The sequence below is a fragment of the Sylvia atricapilla genome, chromosome 27, assembly GCF_009819655.1.
Source record: "Sylvia atricapilla isolate bSylAtr1 chromosome 27, bSylAtr1.pri, whole genome shotgun sequence".
NCBI classification, from domain to species: Eukaryota; Metazoa; Chordata; class Aves; order Passeriformes; family Sylviidae; genus Sylvia; species Sylvia atricapilla.
Window position 1 is genome coordinate 1,414,260 of NC_089166.1, and position 16,960 is coordinate 1,431,219.

Below are 16,960 nucleotides of genomic sequence, written 5' to 3' on the forward strand. Positions count from 1 at the left end.
GCTGGGTCCCTGATGCTCCTGTCACTTGTAGGCACCTCTGCCAGGCACCATGGGGCTGGTCAGTGCTCCAACGCTGCCAATGGGCATTCCTTCACGTTCTCATGTGCTTGGACAAGTTATTTCACTCGTGGAGACGACACCCACTCCTTCATGTACACACCCTGAGCTGCACACACCCGTCTTTGCCAATAGTAAGTTATTTACATACACCTTGAGAATTTGGAGCAGATGAAAAGCACCCCCGGCCTACAGAACGCAGGGCTGCTGCAGATAAAAGCTGTTGCACAACAAGGGTTTGCAGCACCTCAGGTGTGGAACCCCACCTGGGCCCCACGGGCTCGGGGGAGGGAGGGGGGCTCCAGTCCAGCCAGCAGCTGGTGCTATGTAAGAAATAAAATCCCGTGTGCTTATTTTCCTCTGGCTTGAGATGGAGAACAGCTGATGAAAGCTCTAAACCAAACACTGGCACTACCTTAAAAGACAAGAACAGACCACTGTGAGTTTAAAAAAAAACAAACTTGTTGGATTTTATTCTTTTTAGACCATAAAAAAAAAAAAAAAGGATTTAAAAAACACCATCTGATAGACCCACTGCTCTGCAAATACACATCGGTTCATTGCAACATTATGTGTTCCCTCAGTTGTCAAGTCAAGTGGCCTATGGCTGTTGCTGCAATTCAGTGTATTTATTTGTGGGCTTTTGCTTATATAGGGCAAATTATGGCCTTTTCAGTATATTTGTAGAGTCTCCGGAGGTTCTGAAAGCTCAGGACAAGCGAAACTACTATTTTTTACCATTTGTGCCATATCAGTGACTGTCTGCTCAGAGAACATGTGCGTGTCTAAACACTCTCCTGCTCTGTTCTGTGCCAGGTCTCTGGCTGAGGCCACACCAGGGTCTCTTGGTAGCAAATAAAGGAGTTAATTGGGAAAGAAAAGCAAAGGCTTGTTGAAAAGAATCCTGCACCAGAAAAAAAAAAAATCCCTCATGATGTGTCATTTCCTGCAAGACTACACTGAGCCCTTTGGAACTGGATCTCCTGACATGCCACACACAGACCATGAGCAAGTTTCCACCACTGCAGAGCAGCTACTCTAGAAAAACAAGTTACACCAAAACCCCCTAAACCCCAGACTTTCAGCCTCACTCTGGGGCTGCTGCTGAGGACTGAGGGCTTTCTTTAAAAGCATGAACTGGTGCAGCTGCAGCAGAAACTGCCCTTGCTGACATGCAGCACAATAGCTGTGGGACACAGGGGACTTTTGGGGCTGTGAGGTAAGGAGAAGCTCCAGGTGACATCTTGGGCAGGCATCAGGTCTTTGCTCCATAGTAAGAATTGGTCTGAATGCTTCAGCCACATTCCAGCCTCTCCAGAAAGCCAGTGCCACTGCCAGGAGCAGGTCCCTCGTGCAGTCACACTAGGCCTGCAGCACAGTCAGACACCTGCACCTCACTGCTGCCACAAAGGGGCAGGAAGGGCCTTTGGGGCAAAGTGCCACTGTGTCCATGGCATCAGAAGAAAGGGATTTCTCATATGGAAACCAAAACCAGCGGTGTCTTTCTAGGGAAGAACTACAAGTGATACCAGCACCTCTCCACACTGTAATGGCTGTGTTTAGACACATGAGGTTCCTTTTCTGCCTGCTGCAGGACGCCTTGTGCCTCTACAGGCCCCTTCACATTGCTATGCTGATAACCTGACATTGTCGCTAAGCCCCGGCATCCTTTGGAGACAAGTGACAGAGGCAGGGAAGGTACAACAGCCGCAGAGCACGCTCTGAAATCAAACAGTACTTCATTACAGAGACACAGGAACTGAGTCAGTGATTATTCTTTCTTCTCGCCCTCCTCGGCGATGGGGTCTGCGGGCGGCTCCTCCACAGTCGCGCTGTTGCTCTCTGAGCCCGTGTTGCTGTCGCTGGTTCCCTCCTCAGCTGTGCTGTCCACCCCTTCCTGCCCACTCTCCTTGTCCTCTGGGGTGGAGGTTCCTTCTTCACCATTCTGCTGGTTCTCTGTGCTCTCTTCTGGGTGAGGCTCTTCTGGAAAAACAGATTTCTCGGTGTCATTTACGTGCCAGTATTTACTTAGATTGTGCAATTAGGATTTAGGAAGAAACAGAAGCTATAATAAATATGAGTTTTCCATAGCAGTCACTTCTGTCACTTAGAACATGCAGTGACAGGCACACCTCAGGGATCTCTCAGTGCTGAGGACACATGTGCTCCTGCTGCACCATCCTGATGTCAGCCACAGCTGCCTAACCTCAGAATTCCAGCCATAAGAAAGCCATGCTCCTTGTTAAAGCAGAAGCAACTGGAATTCAAATTCAATTTCCTTATGCTCCTGCAGTTCCAGCAGTGACTCACTGATGTACAAGTCACTGGCACTCCTCAATCCAGCAGCATTTCTTACTGCCACTGTCCAGAGCACAAAGCAGCTGGAAAATTTGCCTGAGAGCTGCTTAAGAAGCATTGCTGTTGCATCATCCTGGCTGGACACTGACACTGGGACAAGGAAACGCTCCCAGTTGTTCCCAGTTAACCAAAGTATAACTTCAGGTTTAATATTTTTTTCCCCTGGGTACATCACATACAAAGAATGACATGGGGCTCTGTGGGATCTTATCCTCTCCTCTTTTAAAGATGAGTAATTTAATGAGAAGCAAGCAAATGCCTGTGTTTACCAAGACACAGTGAACTGCTCTCCTCAGAGACCCTTTAACGCTGATCCTTGGAGGATTCTGCAGCAGATGCTCAGATGCAGTTACCTGTCTCCATTGGAGTGCTCTCCTCTTCCTTCTTCTCCTCCCCCTTGCTGGCTGCCTGCTCCTCCTCGGCTGCCAGGCTGTTCTGACTGCGTTCAGCTTGCTCAGCTGCTTCCTTTTCCCTTTCCTCCTGTCTCTTGCGAGCCTGCTCCTCAGCTTGAGCAATTTCAGCTGCAATTTTTTCCATATCCACTTCCACCTTCAAACTGCATAACTAGTAATTAAAGACAAAACAAAGGAAAACTCTTTAGTTCTTTTACTACCTCAGTTGCCCTGAGAAATAAATCATCTTAAACCCCAACGATGAGTTCATTATTTCCACACGCAGCATGGTCCTTTTCATTTTACAAAGTTTATATTAAAAGTAACTAGGGAGGGAGATACAGGCATATTAAGAAGAAAAGGAGAAGAGGGAATAAATAAACAACCTAAAACTTGTTATTTGAATGCAGCAAAGGAGAGCAGTGTCCCCTCCACAGTGGCTTCAGGCCACCTTCCTCTAGATGCTCTGAGTGAATTCACCCAGCCCAGCCTGGAGGCACCACTTCTAAATTTTACTGGCCTAATGTCCCCTTAAAGGACACTGAAGGAGCAGGAAATCATCTTGTGCTTTGTTCCACCCACACCAGGCCACTGTCCCAGCAGCTGGGCAACTGCTCAGAACTGAACAGAGAACTGAAGCACTTGAACCACTGTGGAACCAGTGGCTTCCTCAGAGTAAGTGAGAAAAAGGAGTTGTACCCTTTTAAGCTCATTGTTGAAAGATTCTGTGCTTTCCAAAAACTTCCTCTTCTTTTCCTGGTGACGCTCCTCAATTTGCAGCAGCTCAGCTTCGAGCTTACGCTGGAAGCGAAACAAACAGCAAGAACATCACTGTGCAGTCACCTAAAAACTGTACAGCTACGCATACAAATTTTCATATGGTTTATTTTTAAATATCAGTCCAGTATGTAAACAGCCTTCTGCCTGCCTCTGATACCCACTTGCTCAGTTCATACTGAAAAGTAGGAACATTACATGGGTCTCTGCAGATGTTCAAGCATATTGTAAATGAAACACTGTGTACCTGAGGTGAAGCTTCCAGCATCAAATCTGCACATTTTCTTTCCTATTCTGCACCCCCAGGTCTGTGTATGTGTATCCCACAGGTCTGTATATATATACAGCTCACAGGTATAGATATACCCTCCACATCAATCATATTCTCCAACATAGAGAGGCCACAATTCACAAGAAAGAAGGACAACCACCCCCTCCACCCTCCAAATCTTCTGTAATTAGAAAAAAACCCCAACAAATCTCTGCCTAATTCTGGTCTCACTTCACCCACACACACCCTGACCATGCTGAAAGGGTTCTTTTGGTAACCTGAGTGTTTGGACAACACAGGCATGTGCCCAAAGCTCGGCGAAACATGCAGGTGTGATTTCACCATGTATTTTGTATAAATTTAATTTTCAATGAAAAACGTTAGAATAGGGACAATTTACTGCCAAAAAAAAAAAAATTGCAAACAAGATGAGTTGTCAGGTATCCAAAATCACAACCCTACCAGCACTTATTAAACACCACACTTTTACACTGCATACAGAAGGCTGTGTGTCGTAATGAGCTACGGAACTAAGACTTAGGGTATCTCAAAGAATAAAATACATTTTAACATGATCCTCCGGAACAAAACAGCACAGGAGGTGAAGTCTCACGTTCTGCAGTTCCCAAGAAATCCCAGGGATTAGCTCCTGGAGCACACAGAACATTGACAGCCAGCAAGAACAGTCATGTAGGTGATCGAACGATCCAAGCCTTGGAGCACAGCCCAACCCCACCGCGTTTTAGCTGCACCCGCGTCCTTTCTCTTTACCTGATGAACCATTAAAGACTGAACCTGGCGTTTCAGGACTTGCATTCTGGCTGTGGTGACCACGGAGCGGACGTCGGGCACCACGCTCTCGCTCAGGATCTCGCTGATGAGCCGGTGGTTCCTCTGGAACCGCGCCGTGGCCGTGTGCTTCATGGAGAACCCGTCGTCGTAATCTGGAACAGGAGGTCCAGGGGGTAACTGCTTTGATCCCACAAAAGGAGAGCTGAGTCTAATGACACTGTACCGGCACGGCCACCCACGAAACAACAAAATATGAGCCCTAACACCAGCAGTTGTCATCTCACAAAGTGCACAGTAACACACACAGAGCATCAGGGAATCACAAAAGGAGACAGTGTGGCCAGGGCAGCATTTACCTGGCACCGCTCTAACGGCTGACTTCACACGCATTTCCCACAGCTGAAATTGGGACTGACCTAGTTATTCACTCTGTTGCTTTCCACATTTCCACAGTAAGAGGGACTATTAATACACCAAATAAAAGACCCATTCCTGATTAATCATGTTTCCAGAACAAAATGCCAGCAAGATAGTGATTCCTCTATAAATAACCTTTGTAGCACAGATCAAAAACACTTATTTTTTTTTTAAACACTGAGGACTGAAAGCATGCAGAAGCAAGACACATTTACTCATCACCGAAAATTCAGTCATGTATTAAGAGTATCCAATTGTTTATTAGTAAGTGCATTTCTCTAGAGAAATCAATTAAACAAGTATGAATTATCTCCCAGAACAATGCCATGTAGAAAAGTCCAGAAGTCTAATTTGTTTTACATAAGTATTCCTACTGGAGATGACTATTCCAACTATTCACAGAAATCTTAAGAAGCTTAACACCATGCCAGAAGCTACTACCAAAGAAGCCAACTAGTTATATGAAAGTTTCTTTATTTCACAGTGTTATATTGTATCTCATTGAGGTATCCGATTAAACAGAGCAAAAAGGAGCTAAGGGTTGGTTCTGCCTGAGTCTACTTTACTCAGATAGCACAGAACAGAATCTCAAGTCCCCAGGTTCCAGCTATTCAGGCATGAAATGTATTTACATAAATGTTGCAATTACCTCACACAGAGGAAAATGCTGTTTGCCATGAGCTTCATCTCAGGGGTGTGCTTTTACAAGGGGGAAGGAAAAAAAAGGGTGTAACTGAGTACATTTTTCACCCTCAGGTTTCAACAAGTATTTGGTGATGAATTTAAAAGCAGACATGAGGTGTGTGAGGCTGACTTTTCCCACTGGGTGGGGTGCATTTCCTTGCAGTCAAATAAACTTTCAGAATTTTCTCATCAACTTGTCAGTGGCAAGGGCACCTCACTCCCCAAACAATCTCAAATGACAGTTGTTGAACACATTCAAAGTTCAGGTGCTCTTAATCACACCAGAACTCTGCCTGTCAGATTTATGTGTTTCTGGTAATAAAGCACCACATTCCATCCAAGCCGGATTAAATCAGGCATCTAAGCCTTTTCTAAAGCATGTGCTAAAGCCATTACGGTGCTGTGAGCAGACTGATTTGGTCTGAACTATTAAGCATTACTTCACACTTAATTAAGAAGGGTTGGAATAACTTTTGCCACGGGTGCCAACCTTACTTTTGGGAACAAAATCAGCTGTACGGAATAAAACGTGGCAATGAAAATCGGCATTAAAGCACCAAAGCAGAAACGAAGCCACGAGAAGCGCTGCAGCAGGTGCACACGGGTGGTTTTCTGTATCTCCACGGCCTTGTCCTGCCATGAGAGTGTCCCATCTGGAGTGCACACAAGCTCCTTACCATCGGGATCCTCGGCGGGCTGGATGCTCATGTAGGGCTCCCCCTTCTCCATGCGCGACTGCCGCTGCCGGCTCTCCTCTTCCAGCGCCGCCTCGGCGCGGCTCTTGGCGTTGATGTAGGCCAGGTAGGCAGGGGAGTTGTGGTAGGCCTTCATGGACTCGTTGTACTCAATCTGAAAGGGTGACCAACACGGTTTGATTGCACCACTGGGTGATTCCCACCTCGCCACAACTGCGCTCTGTGTAACTCACAGCGCGGTTCACAGACAAAGCTGAACCTGAATCGTCTGGCTGAGATACGAATGACCAGATTCTCTCAGTCTTTCTTTTTTACAAATTAGAACTTCTTCTATAGTTGTTTGTGTTTTAAAAACACAGCTGGTTTTCAGGTCCTTTTCAGTTTTACTAACTGGAAGTCTTACGCTTATGCTTTGTTTGATAGCTTTGTTTTCCGAGGTTTCAAATTCAAACGCCTCGGAACGTTTATGATCAAGTTCTGGTAAGATGAAATTAGCAAACACAAAATATTCTCAGTAATTCTCTGGAGTTCTAACTACATCTGTGATTCTGATTTCTTCTCTTTCATTATGCCAGTATGTCATGAACCACTTTTCAAAATCACTTAAAGACTTGTCCATTCTGCTCTGGGATGGCCCAGAAAGCTGCAGCCAGACTCATGTCTCCTCCTGGCAGCAAGACAGCAGCACTATTTTCACATTCTTTGAAATACCTTGTCCCTTCGAACTGCTTTCTTTAATCTCATTTTTAAGATTCTGTACAGTGATTTGAGGTACTTCCAATGAAAAAATGGATATAATCTATAATATCGTTAAAAGTACCTAAAATTCTTTATAATCAGGATCAGAATCCTTCTGCCTTGACACTGCACAAACAGAAACCAGCTGGCCCCTGCCCCAAGGAGCTTACAATCTAAACATCATTACCAAGTTAAAAATAGAATTCCTGGATGCTTTTTTCTCAGCTAAGAGCACCAAGCTTTGCAGTACTTCTCTATTGCCTTGGAATAAAACCAGCTGAGATTTGACCAGAGAGCCTCAGGTGCCTGCCAGGTGTAAGCACAACACATCAGCTGGACAATTCTCCCTTTGTACCTGGGAATCACAAGAACAGTCTCGTACAGGTGCTCAACACTTACCAACCTAGACACGAGGCAGCTGTCATCTCTTGTCATTTAGATCAATAAAACCAAAACAAAAGCACAAGAAAACCCTACAAGTGGTAGCATTTTCTATTAAGAAACAAAACACTAATGCCACAGCGTGGAGTTCCACCAGGAAAACCAACCCCACATGACTGGAAGTCTCTTAGGAACATGTTCATGACAACAGCAGTAGTTGCAGAGCACCAGTTTTGAAAGAGGATTTTGGTGTTGAGACAATCTTTTCAATACTGATGTTGTACAATCAAATCCACTCATTAAACAGTTAAAATCGACACTCAATTATAAATACTTCATTTTGAATTAGGTCTAAAAACTGACCAGTCACAGTTGATGCACAGTTATTTAAAAAATCTAAGAGACGTGTCAGGACAAACTTCCATTTAAGTTACATACAGAGCTCTCGTGAATGCCTCAAACACCCCTGAACGGGGAAGATGAATTTTTCTTCTCAGACCAGTTCCTAGAAGAATCAGCTGTAATAAATATCCCAGATTTCTTCCATTTACCTTTTCAGCTTCATATTCATTCAAATACTCTTGCTTCTCTTCATCAGTGAGATCTCGCCACATTCCTCCAATAATCTTGCCAATTTCCCATAACTTCAAATCAGGATTGGACGCCTTCACTTGGTCCCAGACCTTAACAGAAACAGCTGGAGCTTTACTAATGATATCTAAATACTTCCAAATTATACATTTTATATTGTCATCTCAGTGTTCTTTCTGGAATCACCATGAAAAACAGGATAAAGTTAGGAATGAGTCTGGCTAAACTATCTGGATTATTTTCTGGGGTAGGAAGTCAGTAGGAAGCCAGCTACTGAACCAGGCAATTGCTGAGTGGCTTTGGTCTCATGGGAATATTGCCTTTAACCCTCTCAATTCTCTTCTTAAATGAACATCGCTGCATCTCGGGGAAAAAAATGCTACCGAGTAAACACATCCAGCAGTAGATTATGACAAAGAGACTGAGCTTTTCAGATCAGAATGTAACATTTCACAATATTTCAGTCTTGCTGATCAATCTGAGTTCCAACAAGTTCTGACTCCACCAAAAAGGTTTCTAACTTTATAGGGAAAAAAAAAAAGGAGAGCTGCCAGTGTAATTTCTTGCTGCGCCACTTGACATTTTTTTTTTTTTTTTTTTTGTGTATGTTGATGTTTTTTGGCCTAAGACAGACATGCTGGTAAAGATACTTTACCAGAAGTGGAAGAAATTCCTTCTGGCTCACCCAGTTCAGCCAGGCTGCCATGCCCTCCCCATGCCCCATCAGATTCCAGACTCCACAAGAGTCTCTCTCCTACTTTCTGTCAAACAGTTCACAGAATAGCGAAGCAAACGTTGCCACGGGCTAGGGTGGTGAAGGAGAACATGCAAAGTCCACTCATTGCTACTCTTCAGTCCAGCTACAGCACTGCACCAAGCCCAGAAAACGCAAGGAATACTTCCTTTATATAAAAAAGTTCTGTCAGTAAGTCACAGGAACTTCTGAATGTGGCGGGGTAGATCCTTGTCAGCAGACAGTGGTAGGAATTAGCATTTTAGCAATTTTCCCCCCAGAAATTGGCAACTGTGTGACCAGACTACTGCTGCCTTTGTTCTGCAGGGCAGACTTTGTACTTTACATCCCCTTAAGAGAGCGCAGGCTGTTAGGAGTCAACGTTTAGAAGCTGAAACTAAGATCATAGCGATTAATTGTTAGCACAAACGAACACTGACTTTATTACTGATGGACAGTGCAATACCCACCTTCCGGCTGTACCTCATGTAGGGCATCAGGGGCTTGTCTGGGGGTTTGGGGGGCTTTGGAATGGTAATACCAGAGGAAGCCTATAAAAGAACCGGATAAATCCATTCGTTAATGGGATCGCTGAACAGTTTCTACACGCACTAGTTTTGGAAAACACTCACTCTTGTGCATTCACACACCCCCACCAAGAGAAGCAAGCAATATCACCAAAAAAATTACCCAGTCTGTAAGTGAACAAGCACTAGGCTAGAGCTGGTCCTCACATGAGTAACTCCCAATCTAAGTTTGTCCTTTTCTCTGTAAGTTTACAGAGCAGTAACTAGATAAATCCTCAAAAGGGCTCCATGTCCTTAAAACTGAACTACACAGCTTAAGAACTGACATGGAAACACTAATCCCAGCACATTGTTTTTTCTCACTTCTGATGACTAATTTATCTGTTTTGACAAATTTAATGTGGCTACTGTACAGGTAAAAAAAGATATGAACAAAGTTTAAAAACACTAAGTTAGAGACATTATCAAATAATTTTAGCAATTATTTTTCTGCAAAATTTGTCAGTGGCAATTTGGAGTCAATTAAAAGACTCTTTATGAAAAGAAAACAACTCTATGCAGCTAGAAAATAAATATGTGCTTTACTTGTAGTCAAGCTGTAATGAATTGTCCCAATTAGCCAGGAACATGCCCCTTGTGCTCTTCTTCCTTTAGCTTTATGCTGCCAGACACAGTGCTGGCACCACACAAAGGGCCACTGAGCTTTAATGCTGCTGCTGGAAAGCTGCTGGGTGCCCTTCCATCCCCTCAACCCACAGAACACCTCACAGGGCTTGCTCCTAAATCAGTGCCATGGCATCACAGCCCCTGGCAACTGCAGGGTCTGAAATCCTCCACTCTTCCAGCACTTCCACAGGCCAGGAGTTTCTATTAAGTGGGAGTATTTACATTAAAATATAAAGCAGGTTCAAGACCTTTCAGGGCTGTGGCCTGTAGATCAATATTTGGGTGTAGCCCAGAAGGCTCATGTTCAATACTCTGTTTTCCTCCTGACAGATTTTTTTTAAAAAAATATTTTTCCCCTGAATTTATGGAGCTCTATGAACAATGCATACAGAACTGTGCATAAATAATGTGCATGAGGTATATGCATCACCAAAATGTATACATAGATACACATACAGATGGGTTGGAAAAACATTAACGGAAACTGTTTAATGCTTTTAAATTAAGAGGTGTTTAAAGACACCATCCATATACTGGGATATGCATGGCAGAGCAGGCTGTGTATGCTTGTGACATACAGAAACAATGGAAGTTTTCAGACAAAACCTGACTTAGTCTTGTGTAAGGAAAGTATCCATTTGGACTGTACATTCCAGCTTGTAGGGGAAGGTCCTTTCTGTAAATGCTTTAACAAATTGGATGAACTTCATATATGAAGCTTGAAAGAAAGTTTCTATGAAAGGCATAAAAAGAGTACTCTTCTTTAAAAGCACCATGTATTTGGTCCTTGAGAAATCTTTGTATCACCTTCCAAAACGATCAGAAGTTTTGAGGTACAAAGCTCTGCATGGAAAAACTTTAAAGTTCTGAGCTATTTAAGAAAATATCAGGGATTTACTCTGTTTCTGTTGTGTTGTAAAAGTCTCACATTTCCACTGTCTATTTTGGTTTCCTAACTGCATACAATGCTAGGACTTGATTCACGTTTGAAAGAAGCTGTCACCTCCCTCATCACTTGTCTCCACCTCACTTTGTTTACACTACGAAAAATGAATGTAACATCCATTTCCCACACACTGACACATATACGAGCTGAAAAGATTCTACTTTATTATCAACATCACACTTTCGTTGAAAAAATAATGACTGAACTTGGGACTGTGCAGTTATTATCAGACTAAGACTAGAAAGAAAAATAAAGGCCTGTACCTCTCGCATGGCTCAACAGGATGATGCAACGACTATCAACGATCTTCAGTTTGCAAAATGTTCTTCCGTATTTTTGTACCAACGAACCTCAGCAAAAACAGCAGTTCCCTCCCTCCAAAAATTCACACCCAGCTACAGAACCTTGTCCTATGCATGGAGTGGTCACTGAAGACCACAAAGTCTGTCTTTTTGGATGTCTGCATAATATACCATTACCAGTTTTCCCTGCTGAGTAAAATCCCATTTTCCTGCAAAAGGTTTCAGAGTAAAGGGGAAGGGGGGGGAAGGTGAGGAATAAGAATCAGAAGTTGTTTTTGTTTTGTTTTTAATAAAGAAGTGGCAGCAGCCAAGACTCTGAAGAACCTAACCCTAAAGCCATTTCTGGTCAGCTCCTGGTGTTTGCTGGAGGATGTAATAGTTGATTCTCCTACCGTGACCCGGCTGTTGGTGCCCGGGTTCCCTCCCAGCCTGTAGTTGTTGTAGGCCAGATGGCTGTATGGATTGTATCCCACAAACCCTGGGGTGCTGGGCATTTGCTGATGGAAACAAATGAGACAAAAACACGAATGAGAAATGAGCTCAAACGAGGAAAACACAGAAATGAAAATGAACTGCAATATGGCATGCAAAAGCAACCAGAATTCAAACAAGCAATGAGGTGTAGCAGTTGGTGTCTTCTCAACACATACGACTCACTCCAGTATAAACCTGCTAAGGAAACAGGACTTTTAGGCAAATGTGTTACTACAAATTTCTGTCTGGAATTGGCAATTTTATTTCCATTAACTGTGTAATTAATTTAAAAAAAGTATTCTGTAAATTCAGATCATGGCTAATAAAGTTTTTCAACATAAGCCACCAAGGAATTCAGAAGACTTTTGTCTCCCAAGGGTGAAAGTTACAGGGCAACACAGCACCCAGTGATGGGGCAGAAATCCTAAACACCCACATTTATTACACCAGTGAAAATCCCTGCCTGCTTTTTTTCTCAGAATTCTGCCCTCCCAACAAATGGAGTAGGGGAGGAAATCTCTCAAAGCACCATTTGTGCTCCACTGCCAGTGGTTGAAGTCAACTCCCAGAGACATCCCTCCGTTATAAGGCAGGCTGTAGACTGACAGAGCTGAGGAACTCTACACCTGCAGTAAGATCTGTAAGTTAAAAACTTTAAACTGGTTTGAACACAACACCAAATCCAAGACAATTCAGAAGTTAATCAATACATCTTCATTCATTCGTGAAAGTGGATTGATTTGTTCTCACCTCAGTCACACAGAAAAAAGTATCTTGTTTCTTTACATTCCCCCAACGGACACTCAAGTTCACCAGGTTCCTTGTATTTCCCTCCTCAAATAAATTTATTCTTTTTCCATTATCCCCCCTTTCCAGTGAGATTGTTTTGGAAAAATAGATGAAGTATTTAATGGTAACTGTGATTAAGTTCTAACTGTGGTGGTTCTATGATTGCATTACGATGCAGAGCCTGGAGTGTTTCTGTATATCTAAGTGTCATTCCCAGTGTCCCACTCTCCAGCAGCCCTAATAAACATTCCAAGAAGTCTTTCACAGGGATTTGCTTACTGGAGCTGTTCCAGATTACAGTTATAAAAATTTGACAGATAGGTTGAGAACTCTAAGAACCAAAGTATGACACATACAAACACTGAACAGAAGTTTTCTAGGAGCTGACTACAGTAACTAGGAAGGTTTCAGGTCAGTGCAGACACACTGCAGGAGTTTATTTCTAAACACACAAGTGCAGAGGAAAATCATCCTTTAACAGTGAGTCTTCAACAGAGATTTTATTGCCAAGCTTTTTAACTCAGTCACAGCAGCTGATGTGCTCATCTGTATGCCTGGGCTCATAACATACACATTCACTACTTCATGACTGTTCTACTACAGTTTTTTGTATTACCATAACAACAGGTTTTGAATATGTTGAACTACATCTCTTCAATAAAACCAGGTGACAATTGTTAACTCCATCTGCTTAATTCTTTATTTCTGCAAGACAGGATTTAAATGTTACCAGGAACTACCTTGCATCACATGCAGAATTTTTATTTCAGGTACAGTACTGCAGTTTTGAGAATTACTGGGATTTTGTTGACTGCAGCACCTGGAACTGGCTGTGGAAGAACAAGCAAGGTTATTTGGCTGCTTTATGACTTGCATTAACAGAGCACAGACCATCACGTGAAGGATTATATAAAATATAATACAAAATAAAAGATGCTTGTAAGGCAGGCAGTGTATGTCACCGGCTGCAGTTTTGACATGTGCTTCATGTATCCTTCTGAAGGATTGTGCCACATCAGCATGAACCATTAAACATCTGTATCCATGCTACATCCCAAAAGAATCAAGTGTTTGCACAGCTCTTGATGCAGGAATCCAGTGGTCAGAGTGGCTCCATCATGTTCCTCCTAACACTCCCACAGATCTATTTCGCTGTGTGCAAAATGAAAACTCTGAAAAAACTATGCAAATCAAGTTTTATTTATGTAAACTTATAAAAACATAACTTGCATTTATGCATTATGTAATTTTCAAGCCTCTTCCTGTAATGTATGGCACAATAAATTTGAAGGATCACATTTCTTCTAGCTCCCATCCTGCAGAGATCAAGGACCCACTACTGGGTAACAGTTTTCCAATTCACTTTGGTAAAAAAAAGATCACTATAGCATCTTTGCTCAATGTTTTATATGAAGGATTTGTCCTAAAACCCAAACTATTCACAAATGTGACCACAGATGTGCATTTACTTCCAAACAGTTCCTGCCCACAGCACACTGGTACTGCAGCACCTTTGTATATCCAGGAACATCACTGGATGGGATTTAAAGCTCCTGTTCATGTTTTCCTCAGTGTCAGGCCACACCATTTTACTAGAAAGTGAAATATTTCCCATGCCCTTGATTCCAAAATACCAGTGATTTCAAGGAATGCAAGACTGGCATTAGGAGCATTTCATTATTCTGACACAACATAACAGGATGTTTCATAATCCTACATTCCACTGAAAAGCAGCTCAGTACAACTGAAACATGGATAAAAGCACTGTCTGCCCATGATCTGGGCACAGGCTGAGCAGGACATTTTACAGTCAAATATTTCAGTTGATTCTTAACTATTCCAGTTACTGCTGCAACCCACTGTGAGTCATTTGAGACAAGTGAGTGCTCACAGAAAATTCAGTGTCTGCGAGATCCAGCCTTAAAGGTGAAACAAATTTATTCGGCTTCTCTTTCCCAAACTTCTCAACAAAGAATGATATTAATTTAAATAATTCATATCACGTTATTATTGTGTTTCCCATACAGGAAGGTGATGCAACTCCGTAATTATTGTTCTGGGAAGTTACTAAAGGCTCTGTGTTAATGAGAAAAATCACTATACTTACGGTTGCAGGAGCTGGGGTGGGAGGTGGGGCATAGGATGGCCTTTCTGTTAAGATAGAAATGTAAGCACATTTTTTTTTTTTCTTGAAAATCTGAATGAATTCTTAAGGCATCTGCTGTGACCAACATTTTAAAATGAATTTACAAAAACAATCAAATTTTACTCTGAATGACTTTGTGTTTTGCCACTGAAAAGCAAAAAGCAACATAAGAAAAAGAACAGAAAGAAAAACTGAACCCTCCCTCATTGCTCTAGACCCAGTCTTTTATTAAAGCTCAAGACGGAGGAATATGAAATTCATTTATATGCACACCAATTACATGGAGGGAAAGCAAAAATGCAGTCCAACAGGATTTAGAAGCTGTGATATTTGGATTTCCTATGAAAACAATATGCCAGGACTCAGCCACAGCAGGATTTAAGGCCAAGAGTTTAGTCACTACACTTGCTAATTTCTTTTAATGCCAGGAGTAATGGCACCATCTCACAAACAGGTTCTGTGGAACCAGATCTTTAAAACATCAAGTTAAAGAAAGAAAAATCTTAAAAATAAAAAACTTACTTGACATTTTGATAGTCAAATTTTCAGCCACCTGACATTATATTTGTACTTCTGCAAGACAAAAGAAGATCACGCTAGTAAGTGTTGTGCCTTTCCCCCCCACCAGATCTTTGAAGCTTTGATTGTTATCGACACCAATGATTATCAAAGTTTGTCAATTTTGGAATAAAGACAAAAGAATTTTCAGAGACCAAGCTGTTATCTCTTTGAAAAATTAATGGACTTTCCAAGGAATCTGGCCTTAAACAGCTGTGCACACAGGTTCAGGTCACCTTCATTTTAAAGAGTCTAAATACATATATTTTGCCTCTTAAGGAATAAAAAGAAGATACGCCATTATTTTACGCTCACTGTTTCAGAAATCTGGTATTAATACATAAACGACCAAATGATATGTTTCCTTTACAAGGTACAAACAACAACCACCGAGCCCGGCAGCTGCGCTCTGACAGGCAACGCTTAAACCTTTTAGCGCCGAACCCGGGAGTGCATCAAATAGCGCTATAACAAAGTCCTTTCTCGGCCTTTCTCTTCAAATAAGGCCAAGGCGGCTGCAAGCTCCTTCAAAATCCCTCCTAAGGACGTGCTCCGGTCTGGCACACGGCGCTGGCTCGGGGAGATCGAGCGGAGCCTGGGCGGGCCCAAGGCCGCCACCGGGAAGGTCCCTCGGCCCCACCGCTCCCTCTCCGAGCCCAGGGGCCTTCCCGAGCCCCGCAGGGGTGCCGGAGGGGAGCCGGGGCCGCCCTGAGCCCCCCGCTCAGCCCCGCCAGGCCCCGCACTCAGCCCCGCCGGGCCCCTCGGTCAGTCCCGCACTCAGCCCCGCCGGGCCCCGCACTCAGCCCCGCCGGGCCCCGCGCTCAGCCCCGCCGGGCCCCGCGCTCAGCCCCGCCGGGCCCCTCGGTCAGTCCCGCACTCAGCCCCGCCAGGCCCCGCACTCAGCCCCGCCGGGCCCCTCGGTCAGTCCCGCCGGGCCCCTCGGTCAGTCCCGCACTCAGCCCCGCCGGGCCCCGCACTCAGCCCCGCCGAGCCCCTCGGTCAGTCCCGCCGGGCCCTCCGTTCAGCCCCCCGCTCAGCCCCGCCAGGCCCCCCGCTCGGCCCCCTGCTCAGCCCCGCCGGGCCCTGCACTCAGCCCCCCGCACTCAGCCCCGCCGGGCCCTCCGTTCAGCCCCCCGCGCTCAGCCCCGCCGGGCCCCGCACTCAGCCCCACCGAGCCCTCCGTTCAGCCCCCCGCACTCACCCGCTCGCTGCGGCCGCGCTCCCTTTGTTCCCACGGGCCGGGGCGGCGGCGACAGCGCCTGCGCACTCGGCTCCGCACTTTCGACACGCCGGCCCCAACCCGCCGGTGATTCCTTATTCACTATGGAGATCTGTTCGGATGCTCCGCGCCTCACCGAGGGGCCAGGGCCGTCCCCGAAACCTCCGGGATGGCGGCGACTTCAGGGGCCGTGGCGAATCTGCGGGATGCAAGGCTAACGCCGTGCGAGGGGCGGCGCCGCCCGCCATTAGCTGTGAGGAGGCGCTGCCTCACGGGGCGTCACAGGGGCTCCCGAGGTGGCTCAGACTCGCAGTGCGCAGTGACACACTTGTCCCTTTCCCCCGCGCCGGGTACTCCGGTCATGGTGCGCCGAGTGGTGGCTGTCCGTGGCGAATCTGCGGCTCAGAACGGGCGCTCAGGGCGGCCCTGCGGCCTCATGGTGCCCGC

General features: G+C 44.7%; 2 protein-coding genes across 3 annotated transcripts; one reads left to right on the forward strand and one right to left on the reverse strand.

Moving 5' to 3' along the window:
* Nucleotides 1-497: 497 nt before the first annotated feature.
* SMARCE1 (SWI/SNF related, matrix associated, actin dependent regulator of chromatin, subfamily e, member 1) lies at nucleotides 498-16,600 on the reverse strand. Of its 2 annotated transcripts, none has more exons than XM_066336717.1 (11): nucleotides 16,496-16,600; nucleotides 15,259-15,309; nucleotides 14,698-14,741; nucleotides 11,720-11,824; nucleotides 9,357-9,437; nucleotides 8,114-8,245; nucleotides 6,426-6,597; nucleotides 4,627-4,799; nucleotides 3,507-3,608; nucleotides 2,769-2,979; nucleotides 498-2,037 (listed from the first exon to the last, which is right to left on the reverse strand). In XM_066336717.1, the coding sequence occupies exons 2-11, from the start codon at nucleotides 15,263-15,265 to the stop codon at nucleotides 1,829-1,831; spliced, it is 1,236 nt and encodes a 411-aa protein (XP_066192814.1). In that variant the 5' UTR covers nucleotides 15,266-15,309; nucleotides 16,496-16,600; the 3' UTR covers nucleotides 498-1,828. The 2 variants fall into 2 exon arrangements, with proteins under 2 accessions (XP_066192814.1, XP_066192813.1); XM_066336716.1 differs by having other exon boundaries at nucleotides 498-2,040; nucleotides 16,496-16,596.
* Nucleotides 15,647-16,604, forward strand: LOC136372108 (uncharacterized). Its single transcript, XM_066336578.1, has 3 exons — nucleotides 15,647-15,667; nucleotides 15,800-15,977; nucleotides 16,042-16,604. Exons 1-3 carry the CDS (start codon nucleotides 15,647-15,649, stop codon nucleotides 16,602-16,604), a joined length of 762 nt encoding a protein of 253 aa, XP_066192675.1.
* Nucleotides 16,605-16,960: the final 356 nt, after the last annotated feature.